Raw genomic sequence first — 23,312 nt, forward strand, 5'->3', positions numbered from 1 at the left:
CTATTATCGTCACATTTGTCTTATAGTAATCTGTACCTGCTTCTTATCCTGTCAGGAAGACTGGAAGCTTCCTGAAGTCAAAAAGCCTGGTTCATAGGTTTAGAACTAAGAGTGAGCACTGAGGTTGTCTCATCAAATCCCATCAGCTAAAGTCCTGGCTGAGCAACGTCTCTCTGCCCCTCCACCAGCAGGAAATCAGCCCAGGAGAGGATGCCCTGGCCATTCCTAGCAAGGTGGCTATATTTACTGTGCCAGTGAAAACATGTAGAGGTGAAGCAGCTAGGTGGGGCAATGGAAAGAGCCTGGTGTCAGAAGACCTAAGTTCAAATCAGACACTTTCTAGCTGTGTGACCCTGGACAAGTCACTTGACTGATTCTGTCTGTTTCCTCAACTGTAAAATGTGGATAATAATAGCACCTACCTGCCGTGGTTGTTGTGAGGATTAAATGAGATAATATTTGTAAAGTAGTTAGCACATAGTAGGGGTATACAGTATTGGCAGCTTACATTTTTATAGTTCTTTTAACTTTTTCCTTTCATCACAACAATGATAAAAAATGCCAGATCTACATACGCTCTAGTACAAGATGAGAAATGCAAGAGTTATCGTTGCTATAATTATTATTATTATTATTATTATTACTACCAAGTATAATCATTATGCCCATTTCATAGATGAGGAAACTGAGGTTTAAAAAGGTCAAATAATTTACCCAAGGACACACAGGTTTCAGAATGCTCTTTGGCCACATGGGATGTTGGAAAGTATTGTATTTAGAGTCAGAGGAACTGGATTTGTTACTTACCCTCTTGTGTGACCTGGGAAAAGTCACTTAATTTCTCTGAGCCTCAATTTCTTCATCCATAAAATGAGGGGGTTCAACTTGAAGGCCTTGAAGGTTCTTTTCAGTTTTAAATCTAGGACCCTATGACATTAAGTACAATGCTTTCCTCCTCTACACATCATTTTTCTCAGTGCAGATGCTCAGTGTGAAAAGGGTTCAGAGAAGAGAGAGAGAGATCAGAATTCACTTCAGCAATCAGATGGTAGCTCCCTCTGAGTCCTGAGGATGCATCTAGCTGGGGTCTTGGCTGAGCAACTACCCTCAGCCCATTCCACCAGCACGGTGTTAGCCCAAGAGAGGATGCACTGGGCACCCCTAACAAAGTGCTATACTTACTGCGCCTGTGAGAATGTGAGCGCTCGCAACATATACAGAGACCACCTGAGGGAAGAAATGAAAAGTTTCAAAGGTTAGTGTCACAGGGAACTAGATGGCACAGTGGATAAAGTGTTGAGCCTGGAGTCAGGCCCATTTTCCTGAGTTCAAATCTGGCTGCAGACACTTACTAGCTATGTGACCCCAGGCAAGTCACTAAACCCTGTTTGCCTCAGTTTCCTCATCTGTAAAATGAGCTAGAGAAGAAAATGGCAAACTACTCCAGTAACTTTGCCAAGAAAACCCCAAATGGGGTCATGAAGAGTTGGACATGACTGAAACAATGGACTAACATGTCTTGGGGAGTACAAGGGGTAGGACTAGTTAGATTTCATAATCCTAAAGAAAGAAGGTACCAGAGTGGGTCGTCTATCCCTAAGGAGGAATGCCCTCTATAACATTCCCAACAAGTGGCCATGTGGCTTCTGCTTGAAGATCCCCAGTGATGGAAACCCCACTCCATCCTCAGGAAGCCAATCCCATTACCAGACAGCTCTGATTCTAAGGAAGCTTCCCCCTCCTCTCCCCCCATCTTATACTGAGCCAAAGTCTCTTTCCTTGTCATGTGGTAGGATCATATTTAGACAAATTTAGACAACCTCTAACTCGTAGGTGCTTAAGAAGTTCCTGGTCAATTAAATCCAATTTAATTGGTGGACAATGTCAAAAGTCCCAGAGAGGTCAAATAGGATAAGGATTTAGAGAGGACTGTGGATTTAGCAGTTAAAAGACCTTTGATAACCTTTGAGAAAGTAATCTCAGTAAAATGGTAAAGTCGGAAGCAGATTGCAAGGGACTGAGAAATGAGAGGGAGGTGAGGAAACAGAGGTGCTTTCCCAGAACTGGAGGGAGCCTTAGAGATCATCTAACCTATTCCACCCATTTTATAGATAAGGAAACTGGAGACCAGAGAAGTAAACTGACTTGTCTGAGGTCATATTGATAATAAGTGACAAAACCAGAATTCGAACCCAGGTTCTCTGACTACAGATTCAGTGCTCCTTCCGTGATCAGTTTTGCCTTCTATCTCTAAGTAAAATTAGTCTGATCTCTCTTCCCCATGATAGCTCTAGAAGATAGGAATCACCCCTCACTCCCTTCCCCAGTGTTCTCTTCTCCTAATTAGATATCCCCATCTCTTTTAATGGTCCTTCCAAGTTTCCTGTCTCCTCCTGACTTTATGACTGAGAGAGGTGAACTGGGGGAGAGGGATGAGGGTCAAGGATGGTTGAATAAAGTCTTCTCACTTCTCTTCAGGACTATATAAAACCATCCAGTACCCTTTTTATGGTGCTTGAAGGTAAACCATCCCATCCCTTTCATTTATCTAGTTGATGAATCCATCCTACTTCTCTTTCTTGCGCTCTTTAAACAATCACAAGGAAGATTCCAGGAAATGAAGAGTACCTTATTGCTGTCAAACATGACAATGTCAGTCTCGCTTGGAGTTCGGTTTTTGTCCCAGTTGGAAGCATCTTCAAAATTGGTGTTTGGAATCCACTGCTTATACACAGCAACAGAAACCTCTGTCAGAGGTTGAGGAGAGAAGAGAAAGGAAAAATAAAAGATGGAATGGAACTCAAGAGGCCAGCCAGGGCAAGCTTTTGTCTCCACATCTCCACCCCCTTTCAATGGATGCTCCTAGATCTAATCTCCAGGACCCACCCTTATACCACCAAAGAAGTACATCCTAGTATTTGACATAAATATTTCCTGTAACAATTCAAGGGAATTTCTAGAACTTGAGAATGCTAGAGCTGAGAGGAGCTTTAGAATCATAGACCATAGAGTATCAGAGCTGGACCTTAAGGCCCATAACTGAAGGCCAGAAGGAGAAAGTGACTTTTGTCCAAGGTCATACAATTAAGGCAAAGCCAGGACCAGAAACCAGATGACTGTATTTGAAACCAGAAGATCCAAGCCTTAGTTCTGTTACTTTCTGCCCATGTGACCTCAGGCAATGACTTCAACTTTCTAGGGTTTGGTTTTCTCACATGTAAGTGGGGGTTGGAATAGGTGATCCCGTTCCAGCTTTAAATCCTCTTTTAGTGACCCCTCTAAGATTCCAGTCTTCTCCTGACTTTATGACTGAGAGGAGTGAATTGGGGGAGAGGGGCGAGGATGGCTGAATAAAGTCTTCTCACTTCTTTTCACAACCATATAAAACCATCTGGTACCCTTTTCATGGTGCTTGGAGGTAAATCATCCCACCCTTTTCATTCATCTAGTTGATGAACCCATCCCACTTCTTTCTCCAACACCCCATTGCATTCCCTCTAAGCAGGCAAGCACCAAAATTAGCCAGGGTCCCATTGGGAAAGCTAGGGACATACAGGTACATGCAGATTGTAGCTTGTCCAGAATGTACAGGTTCTGCTGTTGCTCCTGGCCGGCCTGCTAGGAAGCAAGGACCCCGAGGAAAGGGCTGAGTTCTGCCCACCCTGCAGGCGGGCAGGCAGGAAGTTGTATGTAGTCTCTGCAGGTCAGCTGCTAGACCATAGAAAAGTTAACCCTCTAAATTAAACAGCTCAACACAAGGAAAGAACCATGGACCAGAGGTCAAGTCCCCAAATATTTTCTAGCTGTGTGACCGGGATGAAGTTACTACCTCTCAGGGACTCACTTGACTTTTCGCAAGACAGGGACAAGAGTAATTTCACTAGCTTTCTTGCCAGGCAAAGGGCCCACTTTCTAAACCATCAAATGCTATAGAGAACTCTGTTGTTACTGCTGTCGACAATACTATGCTGTTAATCAGAAGCGCTCTGAGGCTTGCAGGAAGCACATTCTGTTTTTATTTATGCCCACATGAAAACCTTAGCCCTGGGATTTCCTCATGCAAGGCAACCAGCAGCCCATGTTCTTTCCCTTAGTCTCCTGTCTCTCTTGGAAACAAGAACAGAATCTGAGGCTTTGTGGAGCCTGGGGAGCTGTGGGTAGATGGATGGGGGGTGGGGTGTTGATCTGAAGAAAGCTCGTTGAGTTCAGTGAACTTGAACCGTGGCTGCGGGGGGAGACTCCCTGAGGAGAATACAAACTGAGCTCATCAAGCCTGAGGGGAGACGCAGGAACAGGGAAATTTGACAAATTAAATTAAATTCAACAAATATCCCACTTCCCCTCCTGGGTCTCAGTTTTCTCCTTTGCAAAATCAGGAGGTTGGAATACATAGTCTCTAAGGACCCTTCCAGCTTTAATTCGTGGGCTCTTTGACCTGTGATCTAAACTCAGTTTCCTTAGATAAATATTTCCTATGTATAAAACCCCATCCTGGGCACTGAAGTAAATAGAAAGCTGAATAAGACATCCTTCCTCTCAAGGAGTTCACACCATGGCAAGGGAGTTAACAGACTAGTTGGGGTAGGCATGGGGGTTCCGGTAGCAGCCCAAATCTTCTTCAATACCCAGGGCATTTGGTAAATTCCTTTTGGAGAGGTGGGAGAAGGGGCATAGCTAACTCAAGATGCCTCTGAGGGCTCGTATACCAGCCTTGCAGAAACTCTCTGGCCACTTGGCCACGGACAACAGAGGTCTCTCCCTCTGTTGAATTCCTAAAGCCTTCAGGTGAAATCACAGGATCTCAGAGTTAAGAGTGACCTTAAGGGGACATCTAGATTCAAACTGCACATCAAGAAAGCAATATTCTCCCCAGCACTGGGTCATTCAGCTTCTGTCTGAAGACGTGCCACAACAAGGAGCATGGAGTAATGGAAAGGGTATAGGATCAGAAGTCTGGGGACCTGGGTTCAAAATACTGCCTCTAATACTTATCCGTTGTGTGACCACAGATGAGGCACTTCACATTCCAAATGAGATAATACATGTGTGAGGGGGAATTGCATCACTCTGTACTTGCTTAGATGGCAAAGTGTTATAAGAACTAGTATTCTATTATTATCTCTGAGCCATGGTATCATCATCTGTGAAATGGGAAGACTGAGCCCAACCTACTTCACAGTTAAGATAAGGAAAGAAGTAAGTAAACTTTAAAATGATCTATAAATGTGTTTTTGTTACCCATCAATGAGCTTTTATTAAATGCTTGTGTTGTGCTAAGTATATAAAGACAAAAATGAAATAGTCCCCTCCCTACAATCTATCTATTTTGGGCCTGTTCCATTGATTTAAATGGAAAGGCTGATCTCAGAATTGGGCAGACATGGGCTCAGATTCCTTCGTTGACCCAAGCTGGTGACCCAGGCCAAGTCACTCAATCTCTTAGCGCCCCCCAGGCACCTCTATAAAATGAAGACACAAAACAGTTGTCAATCTGAATTGGTGGAAAGAATTTTCTCACTAGATATTTCTTGTGCTGATGAAATAATAGATCCAACCCAAAATTGTTAGGGATGATCATACATGTTAACATGTTTCCTAAATCATTTCCAATTTCTCTTTTCTATGTTTCCACAAAGTATTAATAAGCCCCAAAGAAAGGCCTCCCACCTATTGGGTAGATCTTTTATAGAGGATTTATGGGAGGGTATGGCAAGAATCACAATGAATGACAAGAAGTTGTGGAAAGGTGGTGACCAGCACTGGGGAAGGAGGTAACCCTGCTGATGCTTGTAAATGCTTTACTCCCATCCAGCTTTTTGGAGACAGAGGCCCTGAGACTGGGATCCTAGTGGGTGTTCAGTTTATAGGTTTGACAATTCAACCAAAGTCATAATTCTGGGCCAAAAGTAGGGCATGTGTGCACACACGTATTTATAATTGTATGTGTATATATACACATACACATATGGGTATAGATGATATATAGATAGCCTACTAGGTGTATAAAGCTATATATAGATAGGTTACATAAAGATAGAGAGATGTTGCTGTTCAGCCGTTTTCCAGTTGTGTCTGACTCTTTGTGACCCCATTTGGGGTTTTCTTGGCAAAGATACTGAAGGGGTTTGCCATTTCCTTCTCCAGTTCATTTTACAGATAAGGAAACTGAGGCAAACTGGGTTAAGTGACTTGTCCAGGGTCACACAGCTATTAAGTGTGTGAGGCCAGATTTGAACTCAGGAAGATGAATCTTTCTGACTCTAGGCTGGGTGTTCTATCTTCTGTGCCATCTACCTGCCCCAGATAGAGAGAGAGAGAAAGAGATAAATAAAATAGAGCTACATTTGAGAGAAAGAGAGAGAGAAGATACTGCCTCTTTTGTATGTTGACATTTTGGCTGCCAAAAGAGGTGGAAAAAAATTTTGTGTAAGGAATACTGATAAAATCAACCTAAGAAGAAATAGTCCCTCAGATATAAATTCTTAAGGACACAAACTGTTCTGAGGACAGAGAGAAAAATGTTCCTCAGATGAATGTGCTGAGAGTAACTCTTTGAAGGCAGAACACTGGCTAAGTTACAGATGTCGGCAATGCATTGTGGTCCATCAGTTTATTCACATATGATTGTTTTTTAGTTTTGAAGAATATAGCTGGTAAACTGTGAATCAAATATGGGAAATATGGCATGATCTTATGAGGACTGGGGCCATACTTGAAAGGAAGGTATATATTTTTTGAGTTTTACATCCTAAGTTAGAGATGAGTTGCTGCTTATAAGGCCCTTATTTGCGGCATTTGAAGAGGTAGGTTGGTAAGAAGGAAGACAAGTAGGTAGGAAGGAGATAGATGGCCAGGTGAAGACAGAAGCAGGAGAGGAAGCTGAGAATGGAAGGAATCGGGATAGAAGACACAGAAAGCAATGGAGGAAGCTACTTCCAGCCGAGGTTACAGACAGCCTCTGGAGCTAATTCACTGGCTGTTGTGTTATTACAATAGAGGCATTGCTTTGCCAAGAGCTGGAGAAAGGGTGAATCAATTGAGAGAAGTGACTGAAGCCAGATAGGTTGCAGCTTTTAGAATCTGATCAAAAGAAAGCAGGATCTTTTACTTTTTTTATTTTAGCTTTTTGGTGAGGCAATCAGGGTTAAGTGACTTGCCCAGGGTCACATAGATAGTTAAGTGTCTGAGGTCACATTTGAACTCAGGTCCTCCTGACTGCAAGGCTGGAGCTCTATGCACTGTGCCACCTGGCTGCTCCTATCTTTTGCTTTTTGGAGAGTTTTCTGGGCTCCTTGCCCCGCAGCACCATCTAAAGCCTGCTAAAGGGGAAACCTCTCACGGCTGCCTGCATTGCTCTTTATCGCCTTCTGTAAGTTTGAGAGGGGAAAGAAGAGGAAAGATGGGGTTTGTAGCTATTTTGAGCTACGCTGATGCATTTTGCCAAAAGAACATAACACTTTCCCAGCACCTTGCCAAGAGGGTGGGTGTGCACTAAAAGAGCTTGACATTGCTTCAGTGGCATGAGAATAGCAAAATAATGACACCCAGTAGGAGAGCTGGGAGGTCCAGCAGGGGAGTAGATGGCAGAGAAGCATTTCTGCCCATCAGGTGATGTGTACAGATTGTTTTCTAAAGAGACCAAGGGCCTGAAGGCCTGCTGTCTCAACTCATGGGTTGATTCAGGCATAGGAACGTCCCATTCCTATTCACGTGCCTCCTTGCTGGATTTTTATAAGTGTGTGCTACCCACTCTCCCTCATAGACGTGGTGTACATTGTTAGAACAGTGTGATCCGTGTTTATAGGTGGACTGCTGTGTTATTTTTATTCATGATTTTGCCTTCTTTCAAGTAAATATTATGATTATTTCTGATATTTCCTGCTTTTAAATGTTATGATTACTTTTTCATTTGCTTTCTCATTTTAAAGCATTTCATCTTTAAGAGCTGATGAGGTTATGAATGAAGAGATATGAAAAGACCCTCCACAACCTCCCTTTGTGCAGGCGGAAGCTCAACAGGTATTCTACATTGCACACATTGTAGGACTTTTTCCAATGTATCAATCAGTTATGCTGATTTTTTTCCTCTTTAAAAAATACTATTTGTTATAAGGTATGGCTTTCTGGGAGAGGGAAGGGAAAGAATGCTGGGAATAATTATGAAGGAACAGAAGACAGCAACTTTTTTTTTTTGTGAGACAGTTGGGGTTAAGTGACTTGCCCAGAGTTGCATAGCTAGTGTGTGTTATTTGTCTGAGGCTGAATTTGAACTCAGGGCCTCCTGATTCCAGGGCCAAGGCTCTAACTACTTCACCACCTACCTGACCCATCATCAACTTTTTTTTTTAAGCGAGGCAATTGGGGTTAAGTGACTTGCCCAGAGTCACACAGCTAGTGAATGTTATGTGTCTGAGGCTGGATTTGAACTCAGGTCCTCCTGACTCCAAGGCCGGTGCTCTATCCACTGCGCCATCTAGCTGCCCCATCATCAACTTATTTAAAAAAAAAGAATTAATGGGGTTATTGTGACTGATTTTGTGTAAACGGGAAGCGTGCTAGTGGGGACTCAAGAGCTACAGTGGTGAGTAGTAGGATTGCATCATTCCCACATTTGTGTTACTCACTAGGATTTTGAGAGACTTGAAGAGCAGCAATATGGCTATGGCCATGGCTGTCCCCCCCACCAACAAAATAAACCTAGCCTGCCAGCATTGGGGCAGGTTAGGGAAAGTGGGCCAGTCCAGAGAGAAGGGGGGAGAACTGGATGTCCCAGGACATGTCATACCTAGAATAGATATAGATACAGATACACACACACACACACACACACACACACACACACACACACACACACACACACACACACACACCCCATTACAGCTGCCTACAGTGATGGGGAAAGTAAGAGCCACTAGGAATCCAAGAACTTCCTTCCACCAAACACTTCTGTACCTTCTGCCTCCAACCTTCCCTGACTGGCTTCTTACACTGCTCTCCCCACCCAACTCCTAATCCCTACTTGTTGATAGTGAGAAAATACATGGCCCAAAGTTGGAAAAGAAAAAAACAATGTCAGAGTTGAAAGAAACCTTAGAGACCACAGAATTTTATAATTTAGTGCTAGAGAGGATCTTAATAATTGTCTAGTTTAGAAGTATCAAACATACTGTCCCCTCCTTCCCCAGCATGCAAAGTGTAAATACTTAACCAAAATGAATAAAAACACAATAAGTTATATTATAGAATATAATATATACATTACATTATTATATATTATTTATATATTTATTATATATAATCATGGTTATGTATTTATATATAATAAATTTACTATCATGTATATTATATGCTATATATAGCATAGCATATTTATTATATTGCATACATTATATAGTGTATTTATTATATATTACATACATGATATCTTTATCATATACATTATATTTCCAAACCGAGTCAATATACAGCCCACAGAGAGCCATTTTTGTTTGACATCAGTGATCTCATCCAACCCTCTCATTTTCCAGAGAAGAAAACTGAGGTTCAAAGACAGTTACTTGCCAAAAGTCGCACATATAGTATTAAGTAACAGAGCCAGAATTGGAACCCGAGTGTTTTGACTCCTAATTTAGTCCTCTTTCCATTACAACAACCCCCTCATTTTATAGAGGAGTGGACTAAAGCTCAGAGAAGAGGAAGGGTTATACAGTGAGTTAATTGGAGAGCGTGATTTGACCCAAGATCTACATTTCAGCCAGACGTTCTTGCCACTAGACTAGGAAGCAGGAGCCAGGAGGTCCAGATAACTGAAAGCAGGGCTGAATTTTTTTCCCATGTGGTGAATGAGCTATGCATTCCAGGAGATGAGTGGGATGGGTGATGTGTTTGGTGTTTTTTTTTTCCTTTTCCTTGGCTTCCAAACCCTCCTAGAGATTGTTAGTTGAATAATGAGAATCATAGCTCATATTTCTAGTGTTCTTTAAGATGTTCCTTAATGTGATTCAGCTAATGGGTCAAGTGTTATTACTCCCATTTCATAGATGAGGAAATTCAGGCTCAGAGATATGAAATGTCCTGCCCATGGTCCGATAGCTAATAAGCTTTAGAGCCAGATTTTGAACCCTAGTCTCTTGACTCTCAGTTAAGTGGCAAGAGTGACACAAGGAAAAAGCCCTGTCTCTAAAGTCAGAGTATCTGGGTTCAAATCTTACCTCTGAGACCTTGGGCAAGTTTGGGCTTAACCTCCCTGGGCTTCCACTCCTCTTCTGTAAAATGAAAGGATTGAACCAGATGTCCTTTGAGATCTCTTCTGGCTCTAGGTCTGTGATCCAGTCTCAGAAAATTACTAACTATGTGACTCTGGGCAACCACTGTCTGCCTCAGTTTCCTCATCTGTAAAATGGGGATAATAATAGAACCTACCTCCCAGGTGTTGGGAGGATAAAATGATTAATAATTTATTTGTAGATTATTAAAATATTTGTCAGCACTTTGTAAACTTTAAAATGCCATGTAAATACCAGCTATTATCATTGTTATTGGTGGTGTTATCTTCTCCATTGCCCCACTCAACTGATGTAGTTGCTAGAACTGTAAATCCTTGACATAAATAGAAAAGTTCTTAGTGGAACACAAGTTCAAATCCCACCCATCCATCTCTGCTGTTTGGGAATGTTTCCTGTCCCAACTTTATCATCTGGTGACTGGGGGGGTGGGGAGCAAGGGAGGGAGGAAGTCTAAAGAGGGGGAGGTGGGAAGAGACTTCCCATGACCCCAAAGGATGTGAATTCCAGCAGAGGGTCTGGCCTGCTGCCTGCCTCTCCCTCCCTCCCCTGCCTTCGCTCCTCCTTTTCCTTTTTCCTTTCCCTGTTTTTCACCATTCCCTCCACCCCACCCCCAGTCGTCCTTCAGTGAGTTACGCCAATCCCCTCCCCAGCTCTACCATAAAGATGATGCTGGTTCTAGCCTCACACATGCATATGTAACATGAGAACTGGAGCCCAGCTTCAGGAAGCATTTCCTGCTTCAATAAACAGCTAAATGCAAAAGTGGAGGTTCAGAGGAGCTGCAGCTGCAGAGACTATCTTAGCTCCACTGCAGCAACGACCGTTCACATCTTTTGCTCTCCAAACCTTTACCCAATTGGCATCTTGCATCCCCCACCCCAATCCCTGCTCCAGCTCATGCTCTTGGAAAGAGACCAGGGCACAGTAATGTGGACCAAAGGTGGAGAGCACAAGTCACCACATGTCAGAGCTGGAAGGAACTTAAGACCATGAAGTTGTGGGATCATGGAATTTACAGCTGGAAATGACCTTAGAGACCCAGGACCTAAGGCCCACAGAGTCACCTGGCTAGCTATTGGCAGAGATGGAGCTCAAAACAAACCCAGATTTTCTGACTCTTGGCCCAGTGTATTTTTCCAGCACATATACCTCTGCTCTCCTCCCCCATTTACTCCTCCCTCCTCTGAGCAGCTGAGGGATGACTTATTGAATTCTGTAGTAAGAATTCTAGAGGGCAGGATGTCTGTGCTGAAATCGGGGGAATTGGGAGCTCAAAAGGTCTTAAAATCCGAGAACATAAAACGTCATAACTAAAAGGGCCTTAGATATCCTGGTCCAAACCTTTCATTTTACAGATAAGGAAACTCATCAAGGAATGAGAAGCAACTTTCCCAAGGTCAATCAATCCCAAGCATCTATTAAGCACCTACTGTGTGCCAGGCCCTATATTAGTCACTGGGGATACAAAGACAAAAATGAATCAATCTGTGTCCTATCAGGGGAGACAACATGTACAGCTAAAAATAGATACAAAGTAATTTGAGAAGTAGGGCAGCTAGGGTATGGTAGGCACAGGGGATAAAGCGCTGGACCTGGAGGCAGGAACACCTGAGTTCAAATCTGACCTCAGACACTTACTAGCTGTATAACTCTGGGCAACTCTCTTAACTCTGTTTGCCTCAATTTCCTCATTTGTAAAATTGGCTGGAGAACAAAACGTATCTCTGCCAAGAAAACCCCAAAAGGGGTCTCAAAGAGTTGGATGTGGCTGAAAATGACTGAATAACAAAAATTTGAGGGGGTAATGGAGGAATCAGGAAAGACCTCGCACTTGAACTGAGTTTTGAAGGAAACCAGGGATCCCAAGAGGGGGAGCTGAGGTGAAAGTGCTTTCCAGATGTGGGGGACAGAATGGGCAAAAGCCCAGAGTCCAGATATTGAATTGTTTGTGTGTAAGGGACAAGATGAAGGACAATTTGTCTGGACCAAAGAGTAGATGAGGAGGGGTGATGTGTGCTAAAGGTGGGGAAGAGCTTTAAGTACCTAATAGACGGGCTTGTGGTTTGACACTCCAGAGAGCCACTGGCGTTTTCTGAGCGGGTGAGTGGCATGGTCAGACCTACGCTTCGCTTCGGTGGCTGTGTGGAGGATTTATTAAAAAGAAGGGAGAGTGGAGGGAGTGAGACCCAATGGGAGGCCACAGAGTGAGTTCACATCTACTTAGTTCATTTTATTCTTAAAAGCAACTTTGAAAAGTAATAAGGGCAGCGAATTTTATAGAGATTTAGTAACTTGCCCACAGTTAAATAGCAAGTCGGGGACAAAATTAAGACTCCAAGACAGGTCTTTAGAGGCCTAGCCCAATTCTCTCAATTTTTTTTTCCCATTTCACAACCTCCTGAAGGCTTTTGAGAGGTTCTTAATAATTTTAACGAATGCAACTCTTGTCAAAGGCACCTACATAATGTGAACATAGCATAAGTATTTTTTTCATATCTTTGACTCAGTGCTCCGACTGATACAACAGGGAAACTTACTCTCTACCACCCCTAAGGGCACATGGCTCTCCTCCTTCTAGCTGTTTGGGGCAACAACCTTAGGTCTTCTGAATAGCCTCCTCCCTGTTCCCCCCTTCCCCCATGCCCCAGAGGGAATTGCAGTAGACTGAGAAGCAATGGGGGAGAAAGATTGGAATGTTTTTCTGTGCTTCTGTGCTGGTATAGGCAAGATATGGACCACTTAGGTGCTGGGGGTGGGGAGAAGACAGCAGACTCCGAAAATTAACCCTGAATTCAGAACTGAAGGTGGGGGAGGCCTGATTTTGAGATGTGGGACATCTTGGTATGGGGAAACAAAACCTTTCAGAAATTCAGAAAAGCATGGGAAGATGTATATGAATGGATGCAGAGTGACGTAAGCAGAACCAGGAAAGCAATATAAATAATGAGCACAACAACATAAATGAGAATAACCCAAGTCCAACTGAACACTATGTCATTATGATGACCAAGCTTGGAACGAGAAAAGTGTACCTCCCTCCCTTCTTTGCAGAGTTGAGTGACTTTGGGTGTGAAACATGGCATCTACCCTCACACTCAATTGATAAATTGATTAGCTTTGCTGAACTGCTCTCTCTTCTCCCTGCCCATTTAAAATTTTTGTTAGAATAAGTTACCAGGTGGGGATTTATTCAGAAATGAAGGTGATATAAGAAAAAAATCAATTAAATTAAAAGAAAATTTAAAAAGAGAAATGCCTTTAGAAATGACACCTGAAACAGTTTTTTACAGTTTTTTGAGCTATAATACAAATAAATGACCATGGGATTCTGGAGCCAAGGAGCTGGTCTCCTAGGAAGGGGAATGACTGCCATCTTCTGGGAGGTAAGGAGAATTGCAGGAGGTGTGAGCCACAGCCCTTGAAAAAAGCAGGGCAGCAGAGAAATTTTTCTAGTGAAGGTTGTGATGGGAGCCAGCCACCAGTGACATATATGATCTGAGAGCTACTAGACGGGAAGGGAGGGATGGCAGGGAGGACATGTGTGCCACAGAAGCAGCCAAAGAAGCAATGGGATGAAGCCGCAGCACAGAGGAATGACCTCCAGGTATCACCTGTACTGTAAGTCAGTAGTGTCCAACTCAAATAGAAACCTGCAGCCTTGCAGGTTGCATATTGATTTAGAAAACCACAAATTAATATTATCTATGTTGCATTGTATCTTTGTTATTTTGCTGAACATTTCCTAATTATATTTTAATCTGGCTGGCTCCACTTGGGAGTTATAGGTGGCATGGAGCTGCAGGGTATGATTTTGACACTTCTATATAAATGATTGAAGCAGGTATCATCATTTTCTAAGGGCTCTGACCCAAGCACTGTTTGTTTTCCTTAAAGCCTTGTGAACTTAGATCCTTGTAAAGTGAGTTGGTGATCACAACCTGGGGAGGTATCACATGTTGAAGTTCCTGTATTATCAGGATAGGGGCAACAAGGTAGAATAGATCTTCAAAGTGTACTCAGGCTCATTCTGTCAGGAAGGAGACAGAAGAGAGAAGGGGAAGAAGCATTTATTAAGCACCTACTATGTGTCAGGCACTGTGCTAAGCACCTTACAAATATTATCTCATTTGATTCTTACAACTACAATCTCATTTTACACTTGAGGAAACTGAAGCAGACAAGTCAAGTAACTTGTCCAGGGTTCTACAACTAGGAAGTATCTAAGGCTGGATTTGAACTCAGGTCCTCCTGCCTCTAGACTCAGCACTGTATCCACTGCACTACTTAGCTGTAACAAGAGTTACCTTAAAAAATTTTCTTATCATTAGAGTTGTCCAAAAGTATAATGAGATGTCTTGGTGAAGTAGTTTTTCAAAATTGAAACCATCAAGCTGAGGCTGGCTAGCCGCTTGTCAAGAATGTTGTAGAGGAGATTCCTGGTCATGTATAAGTTGGACCTTTGGAGTTTTCTCTAACTATGAAAATCTATAGAAGAGGCCAGAAGATGATTCATGAAGGGACATTTAAGTCATTTCACACCTCAGCCACTGGGTCCCTTGGGCAACAGTGAACCTGTGTTAAAGGTATACTTCTGCCATAGCAACTCCTCTTCCAATAAGGTTTACCTCATCCATCCGTGGAAGCCTTCACAAATCTAAACTTTAGTATACTAAAGGCATGAGATGGTGAGAGGGATAGGTTACATGTCCTGGGACTCAGATATGGGAACCTGAGTGCTTGGAACAAATGCAGAGTAGCTCCTTGAATAGGATTTCAGTCCAGCCCTGGTGGCTCTGTCTTTCCTTTCATCTTTGTCTTCCTCTGCTCTTGGAATCTCAGAACCTGGACCTCTGAGACTCAATACCCAGATATCATAGACATATGGAAGGTTAGAGCCTCCATCAACTGGTCATTCCCCCATGTGATGGTGGTCATAGTCTCTGCTTCTGCCTCCTCTTCTCATTCTTGTGATTCAGAGTTAATACTTGCTGAGGTGAAAATCCTCTCTTCCTTTTATTTCTGCACGTCCTCTCATTACTATCTCCAGCCCCATTGATTCCAATCTTCCACAGCTCACATTCTGCTTTGTCCTCCTGTTAACGTTTACCTTTCGGTCTCTTCACTTCGCATTATCCTTCTCTTTGCACTAATGAAACCCATAAGATGTTGCACCTTTGACCATCATCTCCAGTACTGGGTGCTCCTTCCTACATGCCCCAAAAGTACTAGGCTTAGGAGAGAAGTTAGTCATATTTCTTGTTCCTCAGTCCCACTTCCAGACTGTTCTTTTGTCATTATTATTTGGCAATTTCTCTTCCTTTGAAGAGCTCAAAGCTCCCTTTCCTGGAACTCTGGGCTCTTGAATAGTTCCCAGACCTACCACACCATCTTCATGTCAAGCTGTTGGTATACATTCCTCCTCCCTCCTCCTTCCCTTTTCAACTCTACCTCTGAGAATAGTAATCATATTAACAGCCATTTCTGGAAAGGAAGTGTCAATCAATTGCATTATGGCTCCAATCTATGTTCTCTCGGACTTCTCTTCCTCTGACTATACTTCTGTGGGCACCCTTCCCTTCCTTATGTTTTCTTCCCCTATTAGAATGCAAGCTCCTTGAGGGCAGGGACTGTATTTCATTTTTATATTTGTATCCCCAGAGCTTAGTACAATGCCTGACACATAGTAAGCACTTAATAAATGCTTTTACATTCATTCATTCATTCATTCATTTGAGTTTCACTCAATTCACATTTGTCGCCTGGTCCAATTTCTTGCCCCGGTCATTTGCTGACCTCCAGTCTACTCCCCTTTCTTTCTCAAGGAGCTCATCACCTGCCACCTTAAGCCTTGTTTTCATAGTTAGGCACTTCAATATACCAATTCACACGCCCTTGAACATCCTGGATTTTCAGTGCATCAGCCTCCTAAAATTCCATGTCCTCCATCTCAACACAGCCACAGTACAGATAGAGAACCTATCTGTACTATTCCATCTCCGTTGACCAGAAATCCAAATTTCCTCTCTCTGACCAAAATTTCTTATCTTTAAGACTCTCCCTCTAACTCTTCCTAAATCTATTCTTTATCTTGTTTAACTAGTTCTACTGTCCACTCTAAGCTCTCCTTGAATCCCTCCCCCACCCCAGTCTTACTAACCCCCACTCTTGGCAAACTCCAACCTTGCATTACCCTCACCATCTGCTCTCTCCATTCCTATTCATGGACTACTTACTGAATGCTCTTGGAAAAAGTCATGCAACCGGGTTCACTAGAAAAGTTATGTTACTTAACCATAACTGAGTCCTCAGCGCTTCGTGGCAATTCTCTTATCCTTCCCAAGTTGATTTTTTGTTTTAAAAATTAGCTTTTTACAATTAATGAAAATTCACCTTCTCTCCCTTCCACTTCCTCCCCCAAGAAAAGCAACCCCTCTGTTACTAACACCTATAGTCAAGCAAAACAAATTCCTGCATTGACCATGTCCAAAAACGGGTCTCAATGAGTCTATCACCTTTCTGTCAAGAGCTGGGTAATGTGTTTCATCATGATTTGAGTCTTTTAATTGTTTGTCTTTACAATGTGGTTGTAATTGTCATTTCTCTAATTATTGGTGATTTAGAATGTGTGTGTGTGTGTGTGTGTGTGTGTGTGTGTGTGTGTGTGTTTTAGTATGGTATTGATAGCTTGGTTTTCTTTCTCTGAAAACTTCCATTCATAGTTTTTGATTATCATTAATCAAAGAATGGTTCTTATTCTCATAAATCTGAGTTCCTTGTATATTATAAAAATGAGACCTTTATTAGAGAAACTTGCTGAAAAGATTTCCCCCCCATTTACCTGCTTCTTTTCTAATGTTAGCTGCATCGGTTTTGTTTGTGCAAAAACTTCTTATTTTGTGTGACCACTTGTCTATTTTACCTTCCATGATCCCTTCTATCTCCTGTTTGGTCATGATATCTTCTCTTGTCATTAGATCTAACAGGTATTTTCCTCCTTGCTCCTCTGATTTGTTGATAATGTCACCCTTTATGTCTATGTAGCCTATCTTGGTATGTGATGTGTGATGTTAGACCTACTCTCTTCCTTTCTTGAAATTACTTTGCATGTACTTTGTATTCGCTTATCCATGTCCATCTTATGTCTCCCTTGCTACTGGAGGACAAGGACTGTGCTTAATAAATGTATGTTGAATTGAATGGTCTAAACCAGGGGTTTAGTTCTGGTCTGTGAAGTTTGGATTCAGTCAAAGGACTGTACTTGAGGACCTAGAGGGCCACATGTGGCCTCGAGGCCTCAGGTTCCCCACCCCTGGTCTAAACCTCTTTCCCATTTTTCCTTCTCCCCACTATTGTACAGATGAGGAAAATGAATCTCAGAGTGACGAAGGAACTTGCCCAAGGTCATGCAATTACAGATCTAGAATTTGAACCCACGTTTCCTGACTCTAAGTCTAGTGGTCTTGCCAGTATATCACATGGATGAAGAGAAAAATACTTTACATACCTTAAAATGCTATAGGAATAGGAGTTATCATTAGTTATCACCTTCATCAAAAACCTAGCATGTCTCTGGTCTGGGTGGTCTATAGCCTTCTTCTACACAGCTCATCCACCATCCTCATCAAATTATTTGCAGCTGTCTGGCTCCAGCCTCCGTAGCCCTGCACAGTCCTCTTAACACCCCATCTCCTGCATTTAGGAAATTCTGCCCAGACTTGGGCCTCCTGGCTCCTAATTTCGTGTTTTCTGAGTCCCAACCCAACCAACCTACCGCAGAACAGGAGACAGAGCATAAGGATAGGGAGATGCCAGCCTTCCATTGCACGCAGTCCCAGGTGCCCGAGGTCGTTTTCTGCTTCCGTGAGCCTTCCCAGACTTTGGACTCCTCTGTCTCCTCTGGTCCATGTGATCTGACCCAGGAGGGAACACCCTGAGGAAGCCAGCAGCAACCAGGAGATCCTCAGCCAGTTACACATTGACAAGCCCGGGCCTCAGCCCAGCTCTGAGGACCAAGTCCTTCTACACTCGTTCCCACTGGGTCTGTCTTGGCTCCCGGACAAAAGGAAGACCTGGGAGGTGGGAAGACCTGGATTCAAGTGTTGCTTCTTGTATAAACTGGCTCTGAGCCCCTGAATCACTCAACCTCTGGTGCCTCTACAACCCTCTCTGAGGCTGTAAATTGCAGAGTAGCTGCAGAGTAGCAAAGACCCTAATTCCCCACTGGGGGCTCACTGGACTAGTAATGGTAATGAGGATGAGGGTAATAATTAACATTTGGATGGTGCTTTAAGATTTGCAAAACCCTTTACATATATTATCTCATTTGACCTTCACAACAGCTCTGGGAAGAAAGTGATATTATCTCCATTTTACAGATGAGAAAACTGAGGCCCAGGAAGATTAAGTGATTTGCCCAGGGTCACACAGATAATAAGTGTCTGAGGTTGGTTTTGAACTGAGGTCTTCCTCATTTGTAAAAGAAGGATAATTCTTGTAACACCTATCTAATAGGGTTGTTGAGGGGAAAGTGCTTTGTAAAGCATAAAGTGGTTAAGTATGAATTTACTATTAGTAGTAATTCTAAATGAGTAGGTTAATTTGACCTGAAAGGGAAAAGAGATACAAAAGCAGTCAAGATCCCAATTCAAAATGTAACAGCTAATGAAAGCAGTGGGAGAACCCATCTACTGAAACCAGACACAAAGCAGAAATGCTCGATGAGCCGAAAAATGTGGGGAGGTGCATTACATTTCCCTAGCCTGACAAATTCAGTAAGCCCAGAACTATGTAGGCGGAACTTCTTTATAATTAAAAAGACCATTCTGGGTATTGCCTTTGTCAGACTGTGCTAGTCTCCCTTTCGCGCCTCTCCTGGGAGTGTTGGAAGGAACAGTGACTTTGGAGTCAGACAACCTGGGTACAAAGCCTCCTCCTGTTACTCGCTACCTGTGTGACCTGGAACAAATCGCTTAACCTCTCGGGGGTTCAGTTCACTCATTTGCTAAATGAGGGGGTTGGACGAGATGACCTCTCCAAGGTCCCTTCCAGGGCTACACAATCTGTGCCCTTATGAATAAAGTGGGGTAATTGAAGGTTGTGTCTTTACAAAAGCAGTTAAAAGAAACAATTCTGTGATTTAAGGCATTCTCTGAGCACCTCAGTTCCCATTGAATAAAGCTGCTAAGGACTATAGGAACAGAGTTTAAAAATATATTCTCACTTTTCTCTCTGATTCTTTGGTAGCATTTTTCAGAATGTAAAATTGAAGGGAGTAATTTTGACTGACTGGGGGGCTTTTAACCTATCTGGGTCTCAACTTTCCCATTCTTACAATGCAGAGGACCAGACTAGACCATCTCTAAGGTGTCTTTGGACTCTTAATAGTCTAAGATTAAATTGTGATATATTTGTTATAATTGAATAGTCGTATGGAAATTTGCCTTTTTGTGCTAGGCATTTGAAGCTATTGACCTTCAGCCTGAGAACAATTTTTCATCAGAAGCTCAACGGCCCCTTGTCAGATGCTATCAAGATCATTCCTGTTTGAGTATGGTTTGGACCAGATGCCTCTGAGCTCCCCTTCAGTTCTGAGATGCTAGGTGGAAGGGAGATTAGATTTACTCTGTGGGGCTCAAAAAGGTAGAATTAAGAGCAATGCATGGAAGTTAGAGGCAGCTAGATAATGTAGTGGATAGAGTGCTGGGCCTGGAGGCAGGAAGAGCTGAGACAGTTATTAGATGTGTGACTCTAAGTCACTTAACTTCTGTTTGCCTCAGTTTCCCCAACTGTAAAATGGGTATCACAATAGTTCTTCCCTCCCTGGATTGTTGTGAGGATCAAATGAGATAACATTTCTAAAGTTTAGCACAGTTCCCAGCATGCAATAGGCAGTATGTAAATGCTAGCTAGAATTATTACTAACATTGAGTTACCTGGGTATAGATTTAGGCTCAATAGAAGGAAAAAATTCCTAACAATCTGAGTTATCCTTGACAATGAAAAGGGCTGCCACGTGATATAGTGAGTGAGCCCCTCACCGCCGAGAGTGTTAAACTTCAAAAAATTTTTTTCATGTGATTTTTCTTTATCCTGAGTTTGACAAGCATCAAATAAAAGGAGTATTTCCATGTGCGCTATAGAACAGGAGAGGATTGTAATGCAACGGGAAATCTCTATTATGTGGAGCTTGCTTTTCAAGTATACAATTAAGGGCAGCTAGCTGGCGCAGTGGGTAGTACACTGGCCCTGAAGTCAGGAGGACCTGAGTTCAAATTTGACCTCAGAGCAAACACTTGACACTTACTAGCTGTGTTACCCTGGGCAAGTCACTTAACCCCAATTGCCTTAAAAAATGCTTGTCAAGTATATAATAAATCCTAAATATAACTTTAAAAGTTATCCTACTTATATATAATCTCTTCTAGTTCCTTTTATGTTTTTTTCTCTTTTTTTGGTAAGGTGGGGGGAAAACTATCCTTAATACTCCTCTCCCTCTTCTTTCCTCCCAATTGAAAAAAAAATAAAAAAAACCCTTTGTAATGAAATTTCATAATCAATCAAAACAAATGTCTGCATCAGCCATGCCCCCAGATATGACTCATTCTGCTCTTAAGTCCTGCCTGGAGGCAGGTAGAACTTGTCCCCATTGGTACTCTGGAATCACCACTACTTATTTCATTTATCAGAGCCCTTAATCCTTTCAAAGCTGTTTGTCTTTATAATGCTGTTGTTACTGTGTATCTAAAACCCTCTTGGAAGATGCCCTGGAAAACAGCCTTGTGCTATATGCTGCATAGCAGAAGGGAGACATGACTCTGGATTGGCTGGGAGAATGCTGAGTGTGATGCTCAGTACCTGCCATAAGGAATTTGATTTGCTTGCCGACATACTTCAAGAAAAGCCCTCCAGGGAAGGAGGGAGAGAGGGAAACAAAATGAGAGAGAGAGAGAGAGGGAGGGAGGAACAGACAGACAGAGACAAAGAAACAGATAGGGGGAGGAAGGAAAGTAGATGGAGGGAGGGAGGGAAGCAGAGAGGAGCAAACAGACAGAGACAGAGAGAAACAGAAAGAGAGAGAGGAGAGTGGGGAGAGGGAGGGAGAGAGAGAATTTTGAATGGTGCAAATTTTTGAATGATAGACTAGAGCCATCAAAGCTGCAGACTTATATGCAAAGATAGTTGCTGGTAATCTACATGTGAAATCCTTGGCAAAGGACCAAGGAGTGACATACTGCCAGAGGAACTGAATCATATTCATCTAGACAATCTTGAGATAAATGAAACCAAAAGGCAAAATAACGTTGTAGCTAAATAGAAGGACACCTCTTCTTGGGGACGTGAAGAGAGGAGCTGGTTTTACCATGGGATCAAAGGCAACATAATATTCACCCAGACCAGTCTTACACTGGCTCCCTTGTCGAGATGGTTAAATTGCTAAACAAAACAAAACAAGAAAACAACCCTGAACTTTGTAGTCTTGTCCTAGCCCAGGAGTAGATGGAACTATCCTATGGTATGGTTTGGACTGGGTGGGGTTATACCAGCTTGGTAAATTTTTAAACTAGCCTGCAAAAAGGGAGAGATTGGAGGCAGCTAATAACTTAAAAGACTCTTCAGGCTGGCTTAACCCTCCCCAAGTCCAAACCACAGCAGAAGATAGTTCCATTTCGTTCCAGGATGAGAGACTACAAAACTCTGGGTCTTCAGCAATGTCGCTCCCTCCATTAGGTCTGGGTGACTATTACAATAGGAAGAGACATCATTTGTTCATTGTTGTTCAGTTGTTTTGGTTATGTCTGACTCTTTGTGATCCCATTTGAGGTTTTCTTGCAGAGATACTGGAGTGGTTGGCCATTTCCTTCTCCAGCTCATTTTGCAGATGAGGAAACTGAGGTAAACAGGGTGAAGTGACTTATCCAGGGTCACATAGCTAGTAAATGTCTGAGGCTGGATTTGAACTCAGGAAGATGAGTCTTCCTAACTCCAGGCATGGCACTCTGTGCACTATGGCGCCACCTAGCTGCCCCTCATGGGTCATTGGGGCTTCTCATACTGCAGGACTTTGAAGTAAGGTGAGTTGAAAGTCCCTTTAGGTTTTGTCTGACTGTATGTACATATGAACAGTCAGGAATGTGATCACTCAGAAGCGACAAGACTGACCTTGCCTCCTAGGCTTAGCTTTGTGTGTATGACTGATTACCTGCTTTGGTCCTGATACCTGTTTGTTACAGTGTTCATTATGAGCTCTGGAAGCTGATGTGGTATTGTGAATGTTGTAACCTTAGACCCCCGGTGTGCAAGAAATATCACCCAGAGCTTCATCAAACGCCCACCAATTAAAGGAGTGCATTAAGGCTATTGAAAGCATTCTGCAAAATGTTTTAAATACCTAGGGGAGACATGAAGTACTCACTAAGCTATATGAGAAGACAGAAAATACTTGGTCTGTTTTCTATAAATAACCTGAACCAGGTAGGCTATTTAAAAACCCCTGGTAGGATAAGAATTTCCAATAGTACTTGGAAACCGGCCAGTGGACCTTTTACTGAGCATGAGAGGCTGCCGTTGTAGAGGCAAAATTCCACTAATCAAAGGGGGAGTTAGTTTCTGAAGACAATATAGAATAAATTAGAGATAACCCTAGAGGGAAGGTGCTAGCTGGACCAGTCCTAACTATGAAGAGAAAGATGTAAGATGTAAAAGATGTTGCTAGGCCTCTGTACTTTCCTGTGTATGGTGCTGGCCCTTCTGCACTCCCGGTGAAGTGCAAGTCTAAATTAAGAATGTTCTCAGGAAGGGACCCAGGTCCCCATAGGATTCATGGGAATCTTGGATCAGTTGTATGAAACTACAGCATCAGCACACGCTTGAGCTAGGGAAGGGAAACAAAAAGATGGACGAAGAATAGTTTTTGGAATTTGGCGGCCTAAAGACCAGAGTCAGAAATGACGTGGTGAATATGTGACGCTTGCATAGGAGGGAAGTTTGTTGGAGGTAGTACACCATGTTAAGATAGGCTAAGTTAAT

At 42.7% G+C, this 23,312-nt stretch overlaps 1 protein-coding gene across 1 annotated transcript in view; it reads right to left on the reverse strand.

Annotated features, from left to right (window-relative positions):
* The window catches only part of AMN (amnion associated transmembrane protein), an 83,587-nt gene extending 65,434 nt beyond the window's left edge, over positions 1–18,153 (reverse strand). The window contains 3 exon segments of the mRNA XM_020971228.2: positions 1,183–1,227; positions 2,629–2,747; positions 18,058–18,153. Of these exon segments, the coding sequence (XP_020826887.1) occupies positions 1,183–1,227; positions 2,629–2,747; positions 18,058–18,106 (213 nt within the window). The 5' untranslated portion in view covers positions 18,107–18,153.
* Positions 18,154–23,312: the final 5,159 nt, after the last annotated feature.

The sequence above is a fragment of the Phascolarctos cinereus genome, unplaced genomic scaffold, assembly GCF_003287225.1.
Source record: "Phascolarctos cinereus isolate Bilbo 61053 unplaced genomic scaffold, phaCin_HiC Scaffold_2;HRSCAF=192, whole genome shotgun sequence".
Classification (NCBI taxonomy): domain Eukaryota; kingdom Metazoa; phylum Chordata; class Mammalia; order Diprotodontia; family Phascolarctidae; genus Phascolarctos; species Phascolarctos cinereus.